This window comes from Rhincodon typus, chromosome 3 (assembly GCF_021869965.1).
Source record: "Rhincodon typus isolate 14 chromosome 3, sRhiTyp1.1, whole genome shotgun sequence".
Lineage (NCBI taxonomy): Eukaryota > Metazoa > Chordata > Chondrichthyes > Orectolobiformes > Rhincodontidae > Rhincodon > Rhincodon typus.
In genome coordinates, this window is record NC_063334.1 from 23,378,386 (window position 1) to 23,405,526 (window position 27,141).

The 27,141-nt window shown below is 41.0% G+C and overlaps 1 protein-coding gene across 4 annotated transcripts in view; it reads left to right on the forward strand.

Annotated features, from left to right (window-relative positions):
- The window catches only part of bnc2 (basonuclin 2), a 446,623-nt gene that overhangs the window by 260,074 nt on the left and 159,408 nt on the right, over positions 1 to 27,141 (forward strand). For all 4 annotated transcript variants that reach the window (XM_048595058.1, XM_048595055.1, XM_048595056.1 and 1 more), the window contains exon 4: positions 24,451 to 26,393. In XM_048595058.1, coding sequence (XP_048451015.1) covers positions 24,451 to 26,393 — 1,943 coding nt within the window. The remainder of the gene's footprint in view (positions 1 to 24,450; positions 26,394 to 27,141) is intronic.

Consider the following 27,141-nt stretch of genomic DNA (forward strand, 5'->3'; position numbering starts at 1 on the left):
TGCTTGGGCTGCTGTGTTCATCCAGCTCTACACCTTGTTATCTAAGATAAAGTGTTCAGTAAGGTAGACAAACAAAATGCTCCCATAGGCAGAAGTCAAACTCAGCACCATCATCATAAGATAGTCACTAAGAAATCCATTTCAGGAGAAACTTCTGTATCCAGTGTGGTGTGAATGTGGGACTTGCTATTGCAGGAAGCTGTTAGGGTGAAGAGCGTGGATGCATTTAGTGGAAGGCTAGAAAAGCAAACAAGGGAGAAGAGACCAGAAGTATATGCTGATAGGGTGAGTAGAAGAGGGAGAGGGGATCGAGTTGTGTAAACACCAGGTAGTTGAGTTTGGCTGAGCAGTTTACAAATGTCCTTTAGGAAAGGAAATCTGTCATCTTTACCTGGTCTGGCCTACGTGTGACTTCAGACCTACAGCAATGTGGTTGACTCTCAAACGCTGTCTGAAATGGTCCAGCAAACCACTCAGTTGTATCAATCAATATAAAGTCTCAACAAAGAAACAAAACCAGACAGACCACTAGGTACCAGAAAACACAGCAGCAGAAACAGCCCAGTTGATTCTGCGAAATTCTCCTTACTAACATCTGGGTGCCATCATCAAAATTGGGAGAACTGTCTCACAGACGAGTCAAGCAACAGCCTGACACAGCTATCCTCACGCAATCATTAGTGACAGATAGTGACAGACACCACCATCACCATTCCTGGATATGTTTAGTTCCACCGACAGGACAGACCCAGCAGAAGTGGAAGTGCAGTGGTGTGCAGACATGATGGCGTTATCCTGGAAGTCCCCAACATTGGCTTCAAAGCCCATGAATTCTCATAGCTTCATGTTAAACATGGGAAAAGAAACCCCCTACTGATAACTATGGAACGTCATCCCTCTGCTGGTAAATCAGTACTTCTCTATGTTGAACAACACTTGGAGGAAGCACTGAGGGTGGCAAGGGAATAAAATGTATTCTAGGTGGGTGATCTGGGGTGGACATCAGAGGGCAAGCTCTCTACTGTCTGTAGCCATACCTGGCACATAAGAAGATGGTCATAGTTGTTGGAGGTTAGTCATCTCAGCTCCAAGACATCTCTGTAGGTGTTCCTCAGTTAGAGCCCTAGGTCTAACCATATTTAGCTACTTCATCACTGATCCTCCCTCCATGATAAGGTCGGAAGTGGGGGTGTTCACTAATGATTGCACAATGTTCAGCACTGTTTGTGACTCATCAGACAGTGAAATAGTCCATGTTCAAATGGAACAGGATCAGGAAAATATGCAAGCTTGGACTGACAAGTGGCAAGTAAATTCATGCCAAATGCTAGGCAATGACTACCTCCAACAAGAGACAAACTAACAACCACCCCTTGGTATTCAATGGTGCTACCATCACTGATTATCAACATCCTTGGGGTTATCATTAACCAGAAGCTCACTGGACTCACCACATTAACACAATGGCTACAAGAGCAAGTCAGGGGCTAGGAATACTGCAGCAAGTAACTTATCACCTGACCTACCAAAGCTTGTCCATCATCTACAAGGCACAAGTCAGGAGTGCGAAAGAATACCCCTCACTTGCCTGAATAGGTGCAACTCCAACAACAGTGAAGAAGCTTGGCGCCAACTCAGACAATCAGACAAAGCAGCCCACTTGATTGGCACCACATCCGCAAGCATCCACTCTCTCCACCACTGACACTCAGGAGCAGTAGTGTGTACTATCTACAAGATGCACAGCAGAAATTCACCAAAGCCCTAGACAGTACCTTCCACACCCATGACGACTTCCATCTCAAAGGACAGGGGCAGCTGATACATGGGAATATCACCACCTGCAAATTTCCTTCCAAGCCACTCCCCAGCCTGTTTTGAAAATAAAATGCCATTCCTTGTTCTTGTGGTCAAATCCTGGAATTCCCTCCCTAACGGCATTGTGAGTCAACCCACAGCACATGGACCGTGACAGTTCAAGAAGGCACTATCACCTTCTGAAAGGCAACTAGAGACTGTCAATAAATGCTGGCCAGCCAGCAAACCCCAAATTCCACAATTGAGTTTTAAAAAAGGCCTGTTTCTGTGCTGGAAATTCCGAAACATACAACTTTAAGTTGAACAGAATAAATGCGCAGAAAATAAATACATTTATTTGGAGCATGTGAAAGGGAATTACAGGCAGCCTGGATGTTTGACAGCAGTGCAGTCCTCAGAGGGTCTGATCTGCTTCCCCGTCTTGTGTTGCTTTGTACAGAGTTTCAGCAACTGAGATCTTAATTCAGCGGGACAAAGAGAGAGGGAGAGAAGGATAGCATGGCTGTCTTGCTAATTGAGGCTGCTTTGCAGGAACACTGTTTTGAGCTAGCTTGTTGATGCGCAATGTGTCTCCATTGCAAAATCCCTGACCATCTTGAAAATCTTTCACGCGAAAATTGAGTTTGATTGTTGCAAAATCAGGCCTGTGACTAAGAATCAGATCTGATTTCTGCTGTACAGCTGTCAAGTAATTTGACCAAATTTAATTGTGTTATTATCTTGGGGATTGTGACAAGGCTGGGATGCATGGCTGTTACATATGTTTGAATTGCTAATCATTTTACAATTTGGACCATGAGATTTGTAACAAAAGGATACAGTTCCTTTAATTTGGAAAAGACAGCAGTGAGGACAAGTCTGTCTTTAATTAGATAATGCAAGATGATGAGATCTGATTATTGGCTATTATTGTTATAAATGTAATGTAGCTTGTTCCTTTATCCTTTGTGCTGCATGTAAAAGACAGACATTTAGTTAGGTGGATTGTCAATGCTAACTTGCCCCATAGTGTCCAGAGTTGTGCAAGCTAGGTGAATTATCCGTGGGAAATGCAGTGTAACAGGATGGGTTAGAGGTAGGGGCGGGGGTGTCCTAAGTGGGATGCTCTTTGGATGCTCTTCAGACTCGATGGACTGAATGGCGTGCTTCCACACTGTAGAGATTCTATGATTTACATTTGTGGTCTTCAGAGGTGGATCTCCACTTGCTTCTTGATTGTTGATGAGCAAACAGGAAAGACGCATCATTTCTTAGACAATTCATTCATCCCAACACTGCTGTCAATCGATATCATTGTGCTTAGAGGTATAGTTGTATGATTTGGAGGAGTTTCTGAAACTGCCACTTAGAATTATACGTTAGCCCCTTCAATACTGTTTGCTCTTTAGCTAAACTTCTTCCACAGACTTCAACAAAGACTTTTCTTTGGGAGTGAGTGTGGTTGGTGGGGGAGGAGGTGCGCAAAATGTACCAATTTTGAAGGACCCTGTTTTCATTTTCACAAATGCAAAAACAATTGGCTACAGCCTGGATTTCTTATGTTCCAGCAGATGTAGCCAATGTCTGTCTCGAATGTCAAATACCCAGAATGCATCTCACTTTAGTGAACTCTGTTTTGAGCTGATGTTGTTTATTTTGCGCAAAGTTATTACAAAGGGTCAAACTCAGATTTTTGTTTCCACTGTAGCAATAAAATAATGAAAAAAAAATTAGTTTTAGAGTCAGGACACTGACAGTTTTTCAAAACAAAAGTGTGATGACTATTTCCTTGACAATTAGTTGAACAAAGTACCTCCATGTCGAAGGTAAAGTTACATAATCCTACTGGACCAAAGGACTGCACTCTTATTAGAGAGAGAGACGACTCGTGGTTTAACCTGACAGTCACCACACCTCAGACAAGGGGAGAGGTTGAGAAGGAGGATCCTTCATGGTAACTTCTGCTGATGCTGGAATTGAACCCACATTGTTGACGTCAGACTCCATTGCAAACCACCCTTCCAGCCAACTGAACTAACTGATCCTGATGTGTATTGATGTGGTTAGCTGATCCTGTATGTTGCTGAGTAAAAACTACCATACAGGCAGAGAGAGAGAAAAAGGTTCAGAACTTCCTAGATTGGTGAATCTCACAACCTGACTTGTTTGTTAGATTCAAGATAGTAGGAACTGCAGATGCTGGAGAATCTGAGATAACAAGGTGTAGAGCTGGATGAACACAGCAGGCCGAGCAGGAAGGCTGATGTTTTGGGCCTAGACCCTTCATCAGAAATGGGGGAGGGGAAGGGCGTTCTGAAATAAATAGGGAGAGAGGGGGAGGTGTCCGGAGGGAGGAGGGTAACTTCTTCAGGCTAGGCATCCTTAGAAGAGGCTTCGCAGTGGGGTTAAAATTGTATCAGATATAGTAGGAATGCAGATGCTGGAGAATCTGAGATAACAAGGTGTACAGCTGGATGAACACAGCGGGCCAAGCAGCATCATAGGAGCAGGAAGGCTGACGTTTTGGGCCTAGACCCTTCATCAGAAATGGGGGAGGGGAAGGGGGTTCTGAAATTTCGCCCATCTGCTCAAAACGATTTTTGTCCATCATGACATGTTGGGAATGTGAGCTGATAATAGTGCGACAATAGCAACAGGGCATCAGAAACCTCAGTGTGCAACCTGACCAGCCCACTACCTCCTTTAACCAATATCCTTAATCTTAATGGTTAAAAAAAGTGAATTAGGGTGAAGTCAGAAACAGAAAGAAGATTAACAAGAAAGGTGAATAAAAGTTAGAGTAATATAAAGAGACAAAGAAGGCAAAAAGGAAAAATGCACCAAAAATTATTACATTTAAAATCTTTAAAAATGACTAACTGCAGGAATGGCACTCAAGAGTTTAAAATGTTTCCGTTCTTATCGAGAAGATTGAGCAATATGACAGAAAAAATGTTCTTATTAAAACAGGTTCTTAGTCTGTTAAATACCATCTTAACTTGGTAAGATGTGTTTAAGAGGTATTTGGTAAACAATTAGTTGACACTTTCTTGAAGCTCACGAATGGTTGAGGGACAGCAACACTTCCCATGAGTGTAATAGCAATAGAATGCCATAATTCATCTGCAAATTTGTGATAATTCATAATTCATGGGATTTATCTCCTTGAACTGGTCAATTTGAACATTCATAATGATGATAGTCATTAACTTCGCAGAAAATTCTGGTTTATTTATATGTTTGTTCAACTGGCCCCGAGACCCTCTCAGGACAGGCCTGAATGGCAAGTGAATGATAAGCTGTTGGAATTGAGGCAATGGAATGGTAAATAAAAACATTACTAGATCACTCCATCTCATTTTCAATGGTCCTGAACAGAATTGAAAATATTAAAACCTTTGAACATTATATTTAGAATACGTGTGTCCATGTATGTACGAGTGTGTATGTATGAATATGTACAATTTCATACATAAAAATAATATGCATAATTTTTATAATATATGTTAATTGTATGTGTGAATATGTTGATGGTGATTTGTGTTACTCAAGTGCCTGCACAGGTTCCATACAAAATACTGATGTGATTGTGCTAATTGTAGGTAGACTGGAGCAGTTGTTGTCTGGTTTATTTTATCAACAATGGTATTTAAGTGATGACACACAGTAATTTGTTCATCCTGCTGTCAGCATATAACAGTGTATAAATATCTATAGAAGATTCATTTACAGTGACACAGTGGCAGTTGCACAACGCAGACACTGCACAGAACAGCTAACTATGAGACAAAGTGGACCCAGTGACTTATGCAGTAATTATGGGATAATTGTCATTAACCTTGCAAAACAGTAGTTTACCCATATTGTTTAAAAGGCTCCAGGATGCATAATGACAAGGTAATCTGTCAAAGCACTGAGGGAAATATTAATGAGATTTGTGGAGGACTGTATGAAAATCTGCAGAAACTAGCTGCATTACGTTAATGGGGGGGATGAAAACACACTTCCACAAGGGCTTCTAATGACATATTTGCCTGGCTCCATAAACCTCCTGAAATTATAAGCTGTTGAGATAGTTAACAAATTAAGGCTTTGGGAGATGTGGTGTATTAACTGGTCAGAGTAGCATTACCCCAATCTGACTGACTAGAATATGGGTACATTGTACAAAATCTATCATTGAAAACAAACTTTTATTATTTTGAGATTTTTTTTAGTGCAATCATTGCATTATCCAAAGCGTGAAAGAAACGTCCTTTGGAATTCAGTTTATTATCATTTGTAATGGATGATGAAATAGTTGTTTGTGATTAAACAAGAAAGTTGGTATTGGTGTACATCACGTTATCACTGAGATTGCACAGCGGTGGATTAAATTGAGCTATGTCTTTGCTCAAGACTTGAGCAAAGGTGTAAGTTTCAAAATAAAATCAATTGATTTAAAGGTTTAACTGTGCATAGTTAGGGAAAACTGTGCAGGAAATTATTCAACTGAACTTTAAATGTTATGTTGTTATGCTAGATAATCATTCATTTTAAATCTGAGTTTGGTAAATATTTGATAACAGAAGGCAATAATCGCTATGGGGCAAAGGTAGAACTTGTCGATTTATGTGACAGATCAACCATGATCTCAATGAACTGGGGTGGGTAGGGTGCGGCACTAAATGGCCAGTTCCTGTTCCTATGTTTTTGAGTAGGGAAATGGAATTAACTATAACAGTGTAGGATTTGGTGCTGAAGTCTCAGGAGCAAGACGAAACCAGGTCATTCTGACTTGGAATGCAGAGTCACATATGCATCTGAAGACGGTGTTTGCAGTTTCAGATAAAGGAATTGTGTTAGTCGCCACCTGAATATAATATCCACCTATAGGGTGAGGTGTCCTGACCTGAGAAGTCTGTACCATATCGGGAGATATAAGCAGCTTCAGCAAAAGCTACTGCTGTTCATTATCAAACAATGTGTCAGTTTCACTTGTTAGACCGTAACTAGAATAGCATTGCCAAACTAGAATGCACAGCCAACTGGTCTGTACCAATATTTGTGATCCTCGCCAACCTTACCATTCTCTCACCCTGTTACTGTCCTTCTATTCCTTTCTTCATCATGTGTTATTTGGTTTCTCCTGAAATGCATCTGTACTGTTAACCTCATCTACTCCCTATGGTAGCAAGTTCCACATGTTTATCCCTCTCAGGTTTGTTCTGAGTGGGGAGGAGATGGCCTAGTGATATTATCGCTGCACTGTTAATCCAGAAACCCAGAGAGTCACTGTTAATCCAGAGTTAATATCTTGGGGCCCCGGGTTCGAATCTTGCTGTAGCAGATGGTGGAATTTGAATTCAGTAAACATCAGGAATTGAGAGTGCAATGATGACCACGAATCCATCTGGCTCACTAATGCCTTCTAGGGAAGGGAAACAGCCATCCTTACCTGGTCTGATCTCAATGTGACTCCAGATCCACAGCAATATGGTTGATTCTGAACTGTTCTCTGGGATGTGCAATAAATGCTGACCTTACCAGTGGCACTCTCATCCCACGAATGAAAAAAAGTTCCATCTTGGAATTTATTCTATCTTAAAGTCCTTAATCAGGTCATCCCTCAGCTTTCTCTTTGGTTGAAAAGGTAGCCCAGCCTGTTCAATCTTACTGATGTTCAGATTGCTGCTCTGATAGAACAGAACAATTAATGAATATTGGTCTAGGCAACTTAAAACTGGGTCAGTACTGGAAAATGTTTGTTTAGTCTCTGCCATTATGAGTAAAACTATTGATATTACATTTCTGTTATTAGAAATGCAGTGGAAAACAATTGTTGGTCCCTTGTCTTGACCTTTTAAATCAGATTCTTGGGAGCTCAAGCTACTGCTTCTGAAAAATGTGATGTCCAATAAATTAATGTGCAGTAGTCACCAATCTTTTGATAGTTAAATGCAATGTACAATGTAAATTTTATTTTAGTATTGATTCTGTTTATTTATTTCTTTCCGTCTTGGGTCCTTTTCATTGAAGTCTTTATCTGTATCTCTACTTGATTTCACTTTTAAATGCATTGTGTTGGATGTAGCATTTTTGTTTTTATCTGTTGTGTCTCAGCTCATGGCCAATGAGCCAGATGATTTATTCGCTTGCCTACATTTATTGTGTCTGTTTCCATTCTTTGAGGACAATGCACTGTTTTGTGTTTCAGGTTCATAGGTTGTTACAGTGTATTAACAAGTCACTTGGCAAGTCTGTTTACTCTACACAAATTGCCATTTAATCTCACTCACCTGCTTATTACTCATAAACTATGAATAATCCTCTCATTTTATCAATTATTTAATTTCGCGTTAAAATTACTGTTCTTTAAAAATGTCTTGTCGCAAGCAATTCAATGTTCTTACCACATTCTTTGGAAATGTTTTTGTCTCTCCCTCTTTTGTAATTTTTCTAATTACCTTCAGTGTGTTCTCTCTTGTGACTATCTCAACAACCGATGGAAACAATCTATCACTAGTTATCTTGTCAGTGCCATACAGGCCTTCAATAACGTCACTGCTTAACCCTCTCAGAACATCAGAAATAGGAACAGAAGTAAACATTTTGACCTTCGAACGTGCTGCACCATTCATTAATATCATGGCTGATTTGATTGTGGCCTAACTCCACTTTCTGTTGTTCTCTTATAAGGATTCAGGACTGATGAAAGAAGCTCACACTGACAGTTTGCAATAACATCCTTTTCAACGTACCTTTTCTATTCATCTCATGTCCTGCCATTAATGGCACATCAAAAAGGCAACAGTACTCCAAGTGTGACCTGACACAAGTCTTTCAAAGTTCAGAACAATCTTTTAATAAATCAATAATAATAATCAATGCTTCTAATCTAACATTTCCCTTTATTATGTTTAAGATCTTATCTCACTGATCTATTAAATTCCTGATTCATTAGCACCACAAAATTATACTTCTCATCCTTGCTTTTCAAATCCTGCCATGGTCTAATCCTTCCCTAACTCTCTTCAAAACCTAAAACCCTCTAGGACCTCAGGGCTCCTCTGCTTTTGACATTTTATGCATCTGTGGCTTTAGTTTCTTCACCATTGGTGGCCATGTCTTCAGCTGCTAATTCTGGAATTTGCTCCATTAATCCCCCTACATCTCTCCTTCTCTCCAGATTTAAGATGCTCCTTAAAAACCCAGTTTTGACCTAGCTTTAATTACCTAACCTTGAGAATAAGGATTTCCTTATGTCCCCAAATGTGACTTGGTGTTGCATTTTGTCTGATAATGTTCGTATGAAGCACCTTAGAATGCATTTAAAAGCAGGATAGAAATATGAATTGTTGCTATTTCTCTATACATTCAATGAACTAAGATTCCTTTGCCTCTCAACGCTGTTGTCCAAGTTAATTTCTTTATCCTTTCTTAATCTTACTTCAACAATGTATTAACTGACATTTTTCGGTATTGAATTGCATTAATCACCTATCTGTCCATTGCTCTAGCCTATCTCAGACTTGTTGCAGTTTTTCACAGTCTTCCTTACTGTATTCTAAATAGTTATTCAGCACATTTCAAAGAGAATTCCCTCTAATCCTAAATCCAGAGTATTTACATCATAACAAATAGGAGTGATCTCCACTTGATTCCACTCTGTATCCTCTGTTATGGCTTAAAACAACCCTCCAGCATTGGTCAATGAACTGTCTGTTACAGATCTATTTTCACTGGCTCTGGTTAGCTCATATTTGTATTAATTACATTATCCTTTCTTAACAACTCTGGTAGTTTACCAACAACTGACAGAAAAATAATTGGTCTGTATTTGTTTCTGGCTTATCCCTGTTGTCTTTTTTGGAAGGGTTATTATACATGTCATCCTTTTGTTCTCGGGGGCAGTTTTCCTTCCCATAGAGTCTTGGAAAATTATTTTCAAATCTTAAATTCTTTCTTCCTTATTCTTCAAGATCCCTGGATTGAACCTACAGTTTCAGTATTGGGTATGCCTCAGGCCTTCTGGGCCCAGTTGTGCTAGCCAGAATCAATTTCTAGCCCACAGACTTTAATTTGACAATCTTTTCTTCCATTTTGTCTGGTCACGATTTCTTTTCATGCTGCTTTAGTTTGTTTTCTTTTCCCTCTCAAGTAACTTTGTCTTCTTGGGTTTTACTCAAACTTGTTTTTGATGTTTTCGATTCAATCCCAACCCTCTACCTCACGGGGTTTAGTGGTAATTAATGTTATAGAGACTATAAAAGATTGAACTGTTTGGTGGAGATACTGTCTCTGAAGTTAGATTTTGGAGCATTGTTGGAGGTCAGGATAAGTTTAATGTTTTTATTTATGTGTCTAATAAATACTTCTCTTCTCATAATGTTGCATTTTGGCATATGTTGTGTGTTAAACGTGTTGCCAAGTCCTAGGGCAATGATAATGACAGATGCACAACTGCTTTTGGCTGCTCAGCTTAAACAGGCCAGTGTCCCTTGCCTACCCTTACCAGCCCTCTATTTCCCACTACCATTACTCTCTATTCCACATTTCACCATAATCCTTCTCCCCTCCTGATCCCTCCCATTCCTCTTTCCCTCACCCCATACTGACTGCTCCCTACCTCACCACCCCACCTCTCTCCTTGTTACCTCTGTCACCCCACCTTACTTCTTCCCTCCTCTAGTCCATCAAAAGGCTGTGCTGAACTCACCACCCCTGCCCTCCCTTGAATGTGATCCAGCTGGAGATTCGCTGATCACTGCTAAACACATGGAACGTCTCCATCAACCCCTCCAAATTTCAGAGAAGTGTAGAAGTAAAAGGGTAATGATAGGAAGGTATTTCATCTCCCCCAACTGGAGCAGTCATAATGTGAAAGGCTTAGATGGAGAAGAATTCTTAAAATGCATTCAGGAGAGCTTTTTAAGCTAGTGTATAAACTGCCCCACAAGAGAAGGCGGCAGTCCTGGTCTTGACTTTAGGCCATGAAGCCAGGTAAGTGATTGAAGTATGAATAGGTGAACATTTCACAGACAGTGATCATTACTCCAAGAAATTCAAGACTTTTGTGGAAAGGGACAAGGATGGGCCTAAAATCAAAGTGATCAACTTGGTAGAGGGGGAAGCGGATTTTAATAAGATCAGGTATGATTTGGCAAGAGTGGAATGGGAGCCAGTACTTTTAGGTAAATCTATGTCAGAGCAGTGGGGTGCATATGAGAAGAAATTAGGAGTACATAGGACCAACATGTTCCAATAGAGACAAAGAGAGGGACCAACAAATCCTATGAGCCCTGGATATCTCGAGATTTACAGGATTGGATAAAAAGAAAATTGTAGACTTATGGCAGTTGCCGAGGGCTCGAAACAACAGAAACCCTGCAGGAGTACAAAATGTGCAGGAGGATACTTAAAAAGGAAATCAGGAAAGTAAAAGGAGAACATGAAAGTAATGCAGATAAAGTAAAGAAAAATCCTAAATTACATTAAGGATAAAAGTATAACTAGGGAAAGAGTAGGGCCTATAAGAACCATAGTGATGATTTTTGTGTGGAGCCAGAGGGCATAGGTAGGGGTCTAAATCAGTACTTTATGTTGGTGTTCACTAGTGAGAGGGATGAAGTGGATATGGAAATCGGGAGAAGGACAGTGCTATACTTGAAGAAGTTAGCACAGACAGAGAAGATGTTCTGAGTGGTCTGACAGGCTTAAAAGTAGATAAATCTCTGGGGCTGGATGAAATGTATCCCAGGCTGTTGCGTGAAGCAAGGGAAGAAAAAGCAGAGGTGTTGGCCATAATTTTCAGTTCCTCTCTGGCCACAGGAGAAGTGCCAGAAGACTGGAGGACAGGCAATGTGATTCAGGAAAGGAATAAGAGATAAACCAGAAAACTACTGGCCGTTGAGTCTAACCACACTGGAAGTAAAACGATTCGAATCAGTTCTCGGGGACATAATTAATCTGTACTTTGTCAAAGAGGTAATCAGGTATGCAGATGAGAAAAATACATTTGGCGTAGCCTACTTGGACTTCAGCAAGGCTTTTGATAAGGTCCCACATAGAAGACTGAGTGAAGGTAAGAGCCCCTGGGATCCAAGGAAATGTGGCCAATTGGATCTGGAATTAGCTGAGTGTCAGGAAACAGCAGGTGATAATCAAGGGAGTTTTTTGTAACTGGAAATTTATGTCCAGTAGGGTTTCACAGGGATCTGTGTTGGGGCCCTTCCTGTTTGTGGTATATTAAAGAAACTTAGACTTCAGTGTTGATCAGTAGATTCATGGAGGTGGTATGAAAATTTGTGGGGTTGTAGGTAGTGACAAGGATAACCTTCGATTACAGGAGGATATAGATGGGCTAGTCAGATGAGCTGATTAGTGGCAAATGGAATTCAATCCAGCTAAGTGGGAAGTAATGCACTTGGGCAGGAGAAACAAAGCAAGGAGATACATGATGAATGGTACGATCCTGGGAAGCACTGAGGATCAGAGGGACGTTGGCGTGCATGTCCACCAGTTCCTAAAGGGAGCGGGACAGGTCATTAAGTAGTTAAGAAGGCCTATGGGATATTTGTCTTACGAGCTGATGCATAGAGTTTAAGAACAGGGAGATGATGCTGGGGCTGTATAACGCATTGGTTTGGCCACAGCAAGAGTATTGTGTACAGTTCTGGAATCTACATTATACGAGGGATGTGGTTGCGCTGGAGAGGGTGCAGAGGAGATTTACCAGGATGTTGCCTGGATTGCAGAGTTTTAGTTATGAAGTAAGATTGGATAGCCTGGGTTTGTTTTCCTCAGAGCAGAGGAAACTGAGGGGGTGCGCAATTGAGATATATAACATTATGATTGGCATAGACAGGGTGGACAGAAAGAAATTTTCCCCTTGATGGAGGGATTAATGATTGGGGATGTACATTTAAGGAAAGGGGCAAGAAGTTTAGTGGGATGTGAGGAAAAATGTTTTCACCCAGAAGGTGGTGGGAGTTGGAACTTACTGCCTCATAACACTTAAGAAGTATTTAGGTGTACACTTGCAATAGCAAGGCTGTGGACCAAATGCTGGAAAATGTTGTTAGAATACTTAAGTGGTTGTTTTTCAACTGGAATAGACTCAATGGGCCAAATGGACTTCTTCTGTGCTTTAGGACGCTATGACTCCCACCCACGCCTGCACACTGTGTACTTCAAAGATTCAATATAAGTGGCCACTGTACCTTAGAGAGCCAACATGCACAAAGTCAGTAGATGCCAACCAGTCCCAGGAGACAATGGATCTCACACCATGTAAGCATTTGTAAAAATAACAAAGAACAAAGCAGAGAGTTTGATTACCACAAATCACATCCAAGGTTCTCACAGTAACTTTGAAAAGTCTCATTATTTTTAGGCAATTGATTCCCGATTTCCTGAAATTTTAATTGCAGTTTTACTGGCCGAATTGCAACAGAGTTTCTTCCTAGCAAATCAATAGGGAGGGCTGGAAAACACTTTGTAAAGGCAGGGGGAATCTGTTGAGGCAGAATCAGAAACATTGGTCTGTGCGGAGATTTCTAACTGACACCAAAACAGATGGCATCTCCGCTAACCCATTCTCCATGGGCTCTTGAGGCAATGAAGTCCCCAACTGGCAGCAGGAACTTAGGCCACTGGCTTCACGGGAGCTGTTTAATTACTGCACCTCCTGCAGTAAGGTGGAGGTGTTGCATTTTTGTGAAAAAAACAGGCAGGACTTATACAGTTTATGGTAGGGTCCTGGGTAGGTTGTAGAACAGAGAGACTTAGGAGTTCAGTTCTTTGAAATTTGCATCACAGGTAGACAGGGTTGGTTAAGAAGGCATTTTGCTTGCTTACCTTTATTGCTTAGATCTTTGAGAATAGGAGTTGGGACATCAAGATGAGGTTGTACAGGACGTTGGTGAGGCCTCTTTTGGCTTCTTTTACTATATGCAGTTGTGGTCGCCCTGCTTCAGGAAGGATATTATTAAAGTGGAGAGGGTTCAGAAAAGATTTACCAGGAATTTGCCAGGAATGGAGGGTTTAAGTTATAAAAATAGGCTGGATAAACTGGGGCATTTTTCACTGGAGTGAAGGGACGTTGAGGGGTGACTTCATAGAGCTTTATAAAATCATGATGGGCATAGATATGGTGAATAATGAGGGGATTTTCCCTAGGGTGGGGGAGTTCAAAACTAGGGGGTGTGTTTTTACGGTCGCAGAAGAAAATTTTAAAAAGGACAACATTTTTACACTGTGGTTCATGTGTGGAATAAGCAGCCAGCGGAAGTGGTGGATGCAGGTACAATTACAACATTTAGAAGACATTCGGACAAGGATCATCCGTAAAGTTTGGAAGTAGGTCATTTGGCCCTTCAAGTCTACATCAACCCTCCGAAAAGCATCCCATTCAGATACAACACCCTACCTTATCCCTGTAATCTCGCATTTCCCATGGCTCACACACCTAACCTGCATGTCTTTGGACTGTGGGAGAAAACCGGAGCACCCTGAGGAAATCCACGCAGACACGGGGAGAATATGCAAACTTCACACAGACAGTTGCCCGAGGTTGGAATCGAACCCGGGTCCCTGGAGCTATGAGGCATGCCATGAAGTATACAAATAGGAAAGGTTTGGAGGAATATGGGCCGAATGCAGGCAAGTGGGACTAGTTTAGTTTGGGAACTGGTCAGCATAGACTAGTTAGACCGAAGGGTCTGTTTCCATACTGTATGACTCTATGAAATCCTAACCGGGAGACCAGTCGGCTGCTGAAAAGCTAGCAGCTCCCCATTGTCAACAGTGCTATTGGGAGTGGTCATCGCTGCCACTGATACATTTTGACATTCACCAGGATTGATCTAGAGACAGGTGAGTGAGTAGGGAATGGGGTTTGTGGGAAAGCTGTGGAGATGACTCTGTCAGAATCTCCTTCCTAATGCTGGATCCCTTGATCAGACACTGTGAATGAGGGATCCTCACTTCCAGAAGGTCTCAAGCTCACCTAACAGGGTTTGATTGTTGACTCAGCGCTGAGCGTGTCTCCCACCCACCCTGGGCTGAATACCAGAAGATGTGAGATGATGCCCTTCAGTGTAAATTAATTGTGAAGCCTGTCCACAACCCCAACCCCTCTCCATCTCAGTCAGGGAGTTGTGACAGAGTCCCCACTTTGTATCCTCCTATACAGTCAACAACAACCTTTTCCCACCTCAGAACTCACTTCTGGTGAGGCATTATGTACTGCCTCACATCTCAGGTCAATTACCAGTCATTAGAGAAGGCATGGAGTGTGCTCTTAATAGATAGTGAATTCGTCCTCAGAAATAGAAATCGAGAGGTCAAGGAAGGAAAAGGAAGAATCAAGGATGGATCCTGTGAAGTACAACAAAGAAATGAATCTACCTCATACTGGGAGTGCTTTAGAGCATGAGTCACTGAACAGATCAGAATGATTGGAAGTGCGAGCCCTTATATTATTCTCCCCTCACTAATTCAGGAGTGTAGTGACCAACTGCAACTCTGCAAATTGCTGAAATTACCTAGTTCATGATTTTATTCATGTGTCATTGTGGTTTGATAGACATGAATGACTATTATTACAATAATAAAATTATAGGAATAATAAAATAACAAAGTAGTTTCTTTGAACACATTACAACCTCCCCTTTTGGTGCTTTCAGCCTTAATTCCAAAGAATTTATTTTCAACAAAGACAGTTTGATTATCAATCCAAGCACTGCCTCAGTTTCTCTCTCATGCCCACAACACTCTGAGATCACTCAGCGAAAGACTCAGTGCAATATTTATTCCATAAACAAAGGACTTCTGAAAACTCACAACTGACAAAGACACCCAGTGATTTATTAAAAGATCGCTCTCAGAAATGGAATAAATTCCATATATGAATACATAAATCACCTAACAAAGCATTGAGAATGAGATATTGAATAGATTATGCAAATAAAGTACCAGCTGATTTTAGAACCCATTGCAGTGGCAGAATGATTGCACAGTGTTCACAAATGTATTCTTCACAATAAAAGAAATAGCACTTCTTTCAGATTTTTTGCTTGTTTATTTTATAAAGACAATCAAAGGTTGTTTCTGCCTACTTTCAGATTTAAATTATATTTGCCACTTTTTGAATTTTTTGATTCTGTTGCGGGGTTAAGAAGAAAAGTTTGTATCACCGCCATTCTGCTAGGATGGATAGCCATATGGGCTGGACATGCAGGGACAAATGTGTCTCTCCAGAGCAAATATCTCCTTAAATCATGAACAGGAACTTGCGTGAATGCTTGTTCTGTATAATAGACCAGAGCATACTGTACAGTGAGAGGTATAACAGGTCAACTGTGACTTCATCAAGTACAAAGCATCAAAATTATTCATTTAAATAATTTAAATATTAAGATGCTGACAGAAAATTGCTGAAAAGATTGAGTAGACTCCCACCATCATGATGGGGGCTTAAGAGTTTTCACAATGATACAAATCCACTATACTTTTGACCCCAATTAAACTTCAGAGCGTATGTCAGAAATAGTCTTCAGGGGTATTCACCTTACCACACATGTCATCATATAACACCCAAGATGCTTGGCTTCTTGAATGTGTGTGGTATAGTTTTTCTGAGTGTAGATCAGGTTGCCACATCCATTTCACACTGTGAATTCTCCTAAATATTAAATTGTGCCAACTGAGCTGAGAGTAGTTAATTGTGATTGTTAATTGGCTATGAAGCTAGAAGCCAAGGGCTCCTGTGCTTCTAAATGTTTCTCTGAGTAGGTGTGAAGTAAATTTTTATCTGTCATCCAAAATCTACCATAAGTCGAAAAGATATTGAAGGGCTTGAAATAACAGAGGGACAGTCTAGGAACATAAGAAGAAAAACAAATATCATTTCTAGCCTTTTGGTACATTTATAAAACCATAATGGGAATTCATTCAATTTTACCTTTTATTTTCTACTGTACATTTTCTTAAAGAAAGAGAAAAGCCTTCAGTATTTCTGACCCATGTTTCTGCCTTTGAAACAACACATTGACTGCATAGTCTGCTTTACATTCTAACACTCATCCTTAATATGTATAAGGTGCAACATCAGTAATCATTAGCAAATATACCCCCTCTGTTTCCTAAGTGGCTGGTTATTCTCCAAAGATGTGAAGCAAATTAAGTAAGTATATGCAAGTGGGTGTATGTTGACCAGATTTCAGGGCCTGGAGTTTAATGATGCTGTGCCTCTAATGACAGTGAGAGGATGTAGGTGCAAATTAGATCAGTACAGCCAATTCTCATGCTACATTTCTGCAGCGTACCCAGAATGGAGAGTTTGGCTCAAACAGAAATGTTCCCTCAAACCCAAGTTAATGTGAAGTGAGATCATCCTCAAGGTTGCCAAAGAATGCAATGCTGGATGGTGCCCATTTGGGACATTTTCTGGCATTTGTTATGATCAGAGTAACATCATTACTTCTTTTGTGAATCTCCTTCACTCCGGGGTCCATCTGTTTCTTGTCTCTGATTGACTGCCCCTGTGAGTCTGGTTACTCTAAATGCCTCCATTATGTGCAACTGATAGTGTTTATGTAGAGTAATTGTCAGTACACATAACCCAGTCCTTCCCTCAGTTCATACATTGTTAAAACTAGAGCTTTGTATCAATTGTACATTAGTCCCTCATTTACTCATCTCTCTTCCTTTGCGCCTTGGTCATATTTCTTATTCGTTCACAGCATGTGGGTGTCACTTTCTGGCCATCTCTAACTGTCCTCGAGAAGGTATTGTTGGGCCACCTTCTTGTAAATAACTAAGTGGGTTGCTGGTTCATTTCACAGGGCAGTTTGTTGCTGTGAATCTGTAGCCACGTGCAGACCAGGACAGTAAGAGTGGCTGATTTCATTCATTAAAGCACTTTAGTGACCCAGATTTGTTTTTATGATGATCCAGTATTACTAAGTCTAGCTTTTAATTTCATACTTTTTAAAATGAACTGAATTTAAATTTGCCAGCTGCCAAGCTGGGATTTGAACTCTCCATTTCTCCAGATTAATAGTCCAGGGCTCAGGATTACTATTCTAACCACTGTGTCAAAAATATTCATATGACTTAGAAGTTGGGCCTTGGCTCTTCACCGAGGTATCACATTGTGTATCAGCTGTATCTCTGGATAGCACACTCACCTCTGCGTCAGACGCTAATGAATTGAGTGCCATTCCAGGATTGAGCAGAAATTCTAGACTGCTTTTCCACGACAGTACTGAGGGAATGTTGCACAAGTGGAGGTCATAGAGTTGTACAGCATGGAAACAGACCCTTTGGTTCAACTGTTCCATGCCGACCAGATATCCTAAATTAATCTAGTCCCATTTGCCAGCATTTGGCCTGTATCCCTCTAAACCATTTATATTCTTGTACTTGCTATCATTTCAGTGAGACATGAAATACAGACTGCGCCTACTGTCTTAGGCAGATGTAATATATCCCAAGGCACTTTCTCAAAGAAGAGCAGGGTGTTCTCTTGATGTGCCTGCCAACATTCATCTCTTCACTACTGCCTCAAAAAGATAATAGCTTCATTAATTTAGTTGCCGAATGTGGGATCTTGCTGCAGTCAAATTGCCTGCTGCATTTCCAGCACAGCAAAAGTGACTAAACTTCAAAAAGAAGCACTTTATCTTGATATCCTGAGGCTATGAAAGGTGTTACACAAATGCAAGTCATCAACATCTGGCAAATGCAATTCATTGTAACATTAGAAACTCTGTAGCTTAACTTGATCACGGAATTCCCCAGCTTGTTTTCCAGAACACACATTATGTTGGTAATTGACTGGTCACATTGTTAGTGACTTCAGTCCCAACTGTCCACCTTCCCAACTGCAGATGTAAATGTAGCAGCCTGTGCAACATTGAACAGGAAAGACAGAAAATCAAAGAATTCATTATGACGAAGAGTGAGATCTGTTACGAGCTGCAGAAGAGGATACTCCGTTGTCTTTCCAAATACTTTCCTTTAGTTATTTTCATAGAAACATTTATCCCAGGCAGCAAGTCCTACCAGGCAATGAATGCCTGTCCAGGGAGGTCACACACTCCCCATTAAATCACATTCCTCCTTTGCAAAATCCTACTGAAAGCAAATTCTCTGAAATTCAGGGCCATGTACTGTAAAAATAATGTCCAGAACACCTCAAATTATAGAACACACAATATGCAAACCCTAAGAATGCTTAAAACAGTTACAGAAACAGGCCATTCAGCCCAACAGATGTGTGCTGTATTGAATCATTTATTGTCAGGTGTATTCAATGTAAAAATACAGTGAAAAGTGTATACCTTCGACATACATACGTGGTGCCATTCACGTTAACTTAGAATAAGATAAAAAGTAAAAATAACTTAAGAGAGTCCGACTTTCCACTGCTGCAGTCCTGCTCTGTGCTGTCCAACCCACGCCATGCCGCTGCCAGTATCCCACCCTGGGCTATCTCACTGGCCTGATCTTGCCTCTTCCCACTTCATCTCACGCTGTCAACATATCTTTCCTTCTTTTCCTTTCTCCCTCTTGTGCTTACCTAGATTCTCCACAAAGGTATCAATGCTATTTGCTTCAACTGCACCATGTAGTAGCAAATCCCAGTCTTCTCCCTGCAATTAACTTACCCATTAAGAAGATAGATAGCTCTGTATGTCTGGATGTTTGTATTTGTGACCTACGCCCAAACTATATGACACTGAGAAAATATTTCAGATCTATAACTCAACCAAAGTCTGACCCCTGACCTGAAAAATTGGCACCATTAATGTTTGCTCTGCAAAATGAATACAGTACAGGCTAAGAGTGTAATACACAGACATCAATCTATTTACTGCTATCTCGCCACTACTCTCTTTATTTATGTGTCTGTTGAATAGAATTGGGTCAGTTCATGCAAAAGCAGGAAATTACTTCAAGGTGAATTTTTGAGAAATTGAAAGCAGTTTTCGAATTTGAGCCATCGATGTATTATTGGATGGTATGGACACCAGACCTTGGAGGTGCACCATCGTTCAGAGATTTATGTAAGCTTTTCAATAGTGTCAGTTCTCACCAGCCTCAGATCAGCGCATGAGCTCGTGATAATCACAACAAGCTGCTGCTTGCCTGTGATCTTGGCTTGCAGTTTTGCATCAAACCAGACTTCAGGTTGATACATTGCATCCAAAAGAGCATCCTTCAGGGCAGTTGTAAATGCTGTATGAATATAGAAGGGAGAGAAACGCCTAAGATAAAGATCAAAGCTAACTTCCTATCGCAATCCCACTGCCAACCCACCCCAGTGGTCAGATTCCTACCGTCAGTAATTTATAGCATGCTCCTGCAAAAATGTGATCATTGCAATTTTCAAAGTCATTCTCCGGAGGATGGAGAAGGTTAGGAGGAGACCTAATAGAGATTTCAAACCAACTCTTGACCCTTCTGCCTTTGCAAATTACTGCCTCATCTCAAACATCCTTTTCCTCACCTTGATCATCTTGCCGGCTCCCAAGCCCCTGTCCATCTTTCCTGGAAAACTACACTTCAATTCCTCTAGACAAGTTTCTGCCCCTGCCACAGCACCAGAGTGACTGCAGAGTCACAAGTTGTGTGCTGTCTCACTGTGATGAAAGTGAATGATCTCTCCTCATCTTTTTCCACCAGTCTGTTGCTTTCAAGACGGTTGACCTGCCCATCCTCCTCTGCTGCATCTCCGGTATCATCCAGCTGGGAGGCACTGCACTCACCTGGTTCCTTCTCTTATCTCATTCTAGCACAGAAAAGCACCTGCAGTGGTTTCTTAACCTGCTCCTGCATTGTGCCATCTGGTGTTCCTCCAGGATCTTTCCTCAATCCCCTGCTGTTCTCCATCTATGTGCTTTCCCTTACTGACAACATCTGAGAACCCACTGCTCGTCACTCAGATAACTTTATCAGAAGATTGTGTGTTTAAGTCAAACTCAAGGATTTGAGCACAGCAATTTCAGCAGTCATTACTCCCAGTACTGAAGGAGTGTTTCACTGTTAGGTGAGCCATCTTTCAGATGTGACATGAAACTGAGGCTTTGACTGCCCTCCTAGTGGCTACAAAAGAGCTCACTGCAATTATTTTTTAGATTGAAAGGGTGAGATCTGGTTGACCAATGTCCTCTAGGGATGGGAATTGCCATCCTTACATTGCCTGACCTACTTGTGACTCCAGACCCACAGCAATGTGGTTGACTCCTAACTGCCCTCTGGGCAGTTGAGGATGGCAATGAATGCTGGCAGAGCCAGTGAAACCATCATCCCCTGAATGAATAAAGCAAAGAATCCCATGGTATCTCAGCCAATATTTATCTCTCAACAGCATCACAAAATCAATCATCTGCCATTTATTTTGTGGGAACCTTCTGTATGCAAATTGTTTGCAGCATTTGCTGCATTACAACAGTGAATACATTTGAAAATACTTTGACTGTAAGTACTTTGGGACATCTTGTGTTCATGAAAGGTGCTATATAAATGCAAGTCAGAGATAGTAAGAACTGCCGATGCTGGAGTCAAAGATAACACAATGTGGAGCTGGAGGAACACAGCAGACCAGGCAGTATCAAAGGATCAGGAAAGTTGACGTTTTGGGTCGGGACCCTTCTTCAGAAATGGGATTTCTGAAGAAGGGTCCGGACCCAAAATGTCAACTTTCCTGCTTCTCTGATGCTGCCTGGCCTGCTGTGTTCCTCCAGCTCCACACTGTGTTATCTATATAAATGCAAGTCTTTCTTTCTAGTAAAGTGGCACTATCTGATCATGTGCCTAAACTGTTAAAACAAAATATGCTGGAAACTAGTCAGGCAGCATCTGTGGAGAAAACGGAGGCAACATTTCAAATTGAGATGATCCTTGATCAGAGGTGAGAAAAAAAATCGAAATGTCAGAGTTTTTAAGTCACAAAAGGACTGGGAGGTGACAGGAGGAACAAAAGGTAAAGTCTGTGAGAGGGTGAAGGGCAGGAAAGATTGAATAACAAACAATTTCATGTTGCAACAGCCAAGAGAGTGGGAACAGGCATAGTTAACAAACAAGATGTGCACAAATGAGATGTCAATAGTAGCTGTCTGAATGCAACGTGAAGGGATAAAGAAAGAAAGAAGGCACACCAAGCCAGCAAAGCAAAAACATAAAGAAAAAGACACAATGGAAAAGAAAATAAAACAGAATAAGGTAAAGATAGAGATTGTCACTTTAATTCTCCACCTTGCTTCCACACTGACCTCTGTGTCCATCGCCTGCTACAGTCTTCCAGAGAAGCAACACCTTATGTTTTGACTTATCTTTATCTCCCGGACTTAACATCAAGTTCAACAACTTTAGACCGTGACATCTGAATCCATCTTATTCTATGTGTGTTTTTTGTGATTTTTTTTTGTTTTGCTGACTTCTTGTCTTTGTTTCTTTCTTTATTACTGTATTTTGCATGGAAACTGCCTCATGTGGGCACATCTTTAGTTTCTTCACCACATCCATTCCCACGTTCTCTGGCTGTTGCCTCATGACATCCTTTGTTATTTTTACTCTCCTGACCCATACCCTAATTACAGAACTTCCCTTTTGTTCCCCCTACCCCCAAACCCCTTCTACTGGCATAAAGATTCTTACATTTCTATCTTTTTGTCTAGTTCTGATGAGAGGTCACCTCGACCTGAAACATTCAATCTTTCCTCCCGGATATGCTGCCTGGGCTGTTGACCATTTTTAGCATTTTTTTTTTCTTTCATATCTCTAGCATCTGCAGTTTTTAATTTTATTTTAAATATTTTTCTATATTGGTGGATTTTTGATGGGTAGAGCTGTTAAAGGTTATGGGATGCAACATGGGCAAATGAAGATCAAATACAGACCAGCCATGATCTAACTGAATGGCAGAAGGGTAGAATGTATTTTTCTTATTATTATGTTCCTAAACAAACCTTTCACACTCTGCAAACCTTCTCTTCTCCAATCAACAAGACCTACCGGATAAACGGGACAATGTCCAACTGTTTTACCTTGAATGTTTTGACATTGTAACTTGTTAAAAGAGTCAGTTGAACTAAAACAGTAAGTATTCATGCATGACCGAGTGTCTTCAGAGTATTTTTCTAAAAAAGAAGAGGTAACGTTAACTTGGTAGTTATCTGGCTCCACATGGAACGTGGTGCTAATTTTATTTTCCAACAAAAGTATTTATGTGTCTGAAAGTAATGAGTAAAGTGCCTGATAGACATCTTGCAACCTAAGAAATATTGGTGGTTACATACAAGTTATTATTGATATAATATATGGGGGTTCTTTGGAGGACCAGAGTATATTAGGGATGAGCTTTCAAATGAGTGCTGAACCGTAATTGATACCAAATTTACCCAGTTTATTCTCTCCACCATCAAAAGGCAAACCTGCCCTTCTCAGGTCACCACTGAAACAGGTAACAGTGGATAACAGCTGAGCATGAAATCCGAACCCTGATTTAGAAATAATGATCCACACAGAGATCATACATTCTCATTGCACTGAAGTGCTGTTTCTCTTTACTATTTAATGTTTAAAAAGAATGTTGAAATGCCTGGCCAGTATCATTAATATATCACAATATTTGTCTGGAATAAAACAAGTACAACATCAATTATGTGGCATCACCTCAAGGCACAAAGTAGCCTGGCACTCTAATATTAAAGCTGCGAAATGCTTTTTAATGTATATTTAACAACAAAGACTACGGTGATCAATGATTTACGATCATTCTCCCCTTTTTGCCTTTGAGAAAATATGCTGATAGAAAGAAATATAACTGTGCATGTTGGAACTGTCTTTTTAAAAAAATATTTGCTTTTAATTTAGGATGGTTCCAGGTAGTTTGGTTTGCAGCTTAACTTCAGAGATCTGATTCTGTCTGTTGAGCTGCTGCAACAAGACTGAGCCAAAGTTATTTATGTTCTACTCGGAGTTAAATTAGTCATAACAATTTTTGAAAACAGTCTCTAATCACCCAAAACTTTGCAAAATGTGGTACCTATCTTGGAACAACCATGAAAGCTTCCATGCTGAGGGAGACTTTGTTACTTTTATTTATTCTGTTGACCAAGAAGATTTAACATAAAAAGTTTTGATAAATAAGTCGCTGTTTTTATCACTGTGTTATCATTTTTTGGTTCACTCTTTCAGGAAAGACAAAAAAAATTGTACCTCCGAATTCTTCCCCCTTCTATGACATCGTATTTGTAAGGATTGTAGTGAAGCTTGTTGATTTACTCTGAGTTTGCACAGCAAGTGTTCCCATATTAATAAGCAATGTATACTGAGCATCTGCATAAAAGAGATCATTGTCTTTGTAATAGCGGAATCTTAGGTGGTTCATTTCATATAGTCCCAATGGTTTTCACTGTATTTGCTTTGACATTATTAAACTCTGTCTCTTTCACTAATAGTGAACCTAATTACCACATTTGCATGGCAGAAAAGTTTGCTCTGTGGGTCGAATGGGAATAACAATCTTTGCATGTTGCTCGTGGGCCTCTGCTGCATCAGTAGGACAGTTGTAGCATTTTCGCAATAAGACTGCTGTAATTATGCGGAATCAATAAGTTTTTTTTGTGTTTGTCTTTGTTGTTTCTTTGATATGGCCTGAAGGATGCTGCAGGCAAGGTGCTGGACCGCTGGGCTATCATGTCCCGGGAAGAAGAGATCATTACCCTCCAGCAGTTTCTGAGGTTCGGAGAAACCAAATCCATTGTCGAGCTGATGGCCATCCAAGAAAAAGAAGGGCAGGCTGTGGCTGTGCCGACTTCAAAAGCAGATTCTGATATCAGAACTTTTATAGAAAGCAACAATCGGACTAGGAGCCCTAGCCTCCTGGCTCATCTGGAAAACAGCAACCCTTCCAGCATCCATCACTTTGAAAATATCCCCAACAGCCTGGCATTCCTACTTCCATTCCAATACATAAACCCCATCTCTGCTCCTTTACTTGGCCTCCCCCCCAATGGTGTCATGCTTGAACAGAGCCTGAGGTTGAGGGAACCCAACCTTCCTATCCAGAACGAGCATGTAGAGAGCAGTGAGTCTGAAGTTTCCGTTTCGCCTTTTCGAAATGACCAAACTAGCAGCAGGAACGCCCTCAGTAGCATTATCAATGTTGAGCCCAAGACCGAGCAGAGCAGGTTGTCCCCAATTCACACACCAGCAGCTCCTGCAAATGACCCGGTCAAGACCGACAACTCTAAAAGTACTCTTCTGAGCTCAAAAATTCAGAGGGTGAAGAGAATTGGACTGACCCCAAGAAAGGGCCGAGTGGTCTGCAATGCCTGTGGTAAGACTTTTTATGACAAAGGTACCCTCAAGATCCATTACAATGCTGTGCACCTGAAGATTAAGCATAGGTGCACGATTGAAGGCTGCAACATGGTTTTCAGTTCCCTGAGGAGCCGCAATCGTCATAGTGCCAATCCCAATCCACGTCTGCACATGCCAATGCTGAGGAACAACAGAGACAAGGATCTCATCCGAGCCACATCTGGAGCAGCCACTCCAGTCATATCCAGCATCAAATCAAATTTAAGTCTCACATCGCCTGGGCGACCATCCATGGGCTTTAATTCTTCCTCAGTCGATCCAGTTCTTCAGAACCCCCTGGTATTCCCTCCTCTTAAGACAGTGGAACCTGTCCCTCCATTTTACAGGAACTTGCTGACATCTGGTGAAATGGTGAGCCCTCCAACATCGCTCCCATCCAGCCCCATAGTGCCCACCCTCGAACAGCCTTGCGCCCCCGAGCCACATCCACCCATGGCTCAGGAATTGGCAGCTGACCTTGCCCCCAAGAAAAAATCTCGAAAATCAAGCATGCCTGTAAAGATTGAAAAAGAGGTGATTGACACGGCTGATGAGTTTGATGAAGATGACCAGGTCAATGAAAATCATGTCAACGATTGCAACCAGGACGAGGAAATGAATAACGCCAATTGTCGCAAAGAAATGAGTCCTAACATTCACATACACAGCAGCAGAAAACCAGATGAGGAGAGAAGCCTTGGTGGGTTTGAAGATAAGCAAATAGGTAGCATCACTTCAGAGGAGCAAGAGCATGACCGTGACTTTGAGGATGAATCTGAAGGTTCCGAGTCTAAAATGTGCGATAATCCCATAGAAAATGATGAGCGGGTACACCGAGAAGTATATGAAAAGGAGGAAATGTCAAGCAGCAAGCCTGAAGACAAAGACTGTGTTTCCCCTCAGCCACAGACTATTAAAATAAAAGAAGAGTTCACTGACCCAACCTATGACATGTTTTACAGTATCAGCCCGTATGGTTTATACAATGGAGGAGGAGGGAACATTGCTGCCCTGCCAGAAGGCTTCTCTCCTTCAGTGGGATACAGCAGTCCCCAGAAATACTCACCAGAGAGTGAACTCTGCTCCAGCCCTGATCCTAAGATCTGTTATGTCTGCAAGAAGAGCTTTAAAAGTTCGTACAGCGTGAAGTTACACTACAAGAATGTTCATCTGAAGGAGATGCATGTTTGCACAGTAGAAGGTTGCAATGCAGCGTTTCCATCCCGCAGGAGTAGAGACAGGTATTTTCATTTGTCTAATTTATTGTTGAATGTGTTTGAGTTTTATATCTGCTTGTTAGCTGAATGCCATTCGCTTAAAATGAAGTGTTTTCTTTCATTTCTTTTATTCTTGCTGTTTTTATTCATATTTTTCAAGATTAATAAAACAGTTAACTGTAATATTTTTATAAATGCTGAGAAGGAAACTGTTTTATGTGATGTAGGCCTGCGGTGAGGTTCTTTGATCTACATCCTTGAGAAATGTTAGGGCATATGTTTGTCCCAGAACTTCCGTAAGTCTCTCCAGACTCCTCGGGCAAATCTGAGATCTATCTCTGGTAAAATGTGACAGGTAAATCCAGCACCTGACACTTGTAGTCAGCGCCACTTCCCTTCATGCTGCTGTACAGCTTATGACACCATTCACACAATGTAGTTCTGCTGCTTTCAGCCTTCCACTGACACTCCAATTCCCCACTTCATAACTCACTTGTCCGTTCAGAACCAGCTTTGTATAGGAGGATGCCATTCAGCCCCTCAAGTCTATTCTGCTGTTCAGTTGTGACATGACTGATCCACATCTTAAGCCTGCCTACCCTAAATCTCCTTACCCAACAACAATCTAGCAATCTCAATTTTGAAACCTTCGATTGGCTTCCAGCCTCAACAGATGTTTGCAACACTGTTCCAGAATTCCATGGAAGAAATGATTCCTAAATGACCCAGCTTAAATTTTGAGATACGTTCATAACATTTGACATACTTTGTT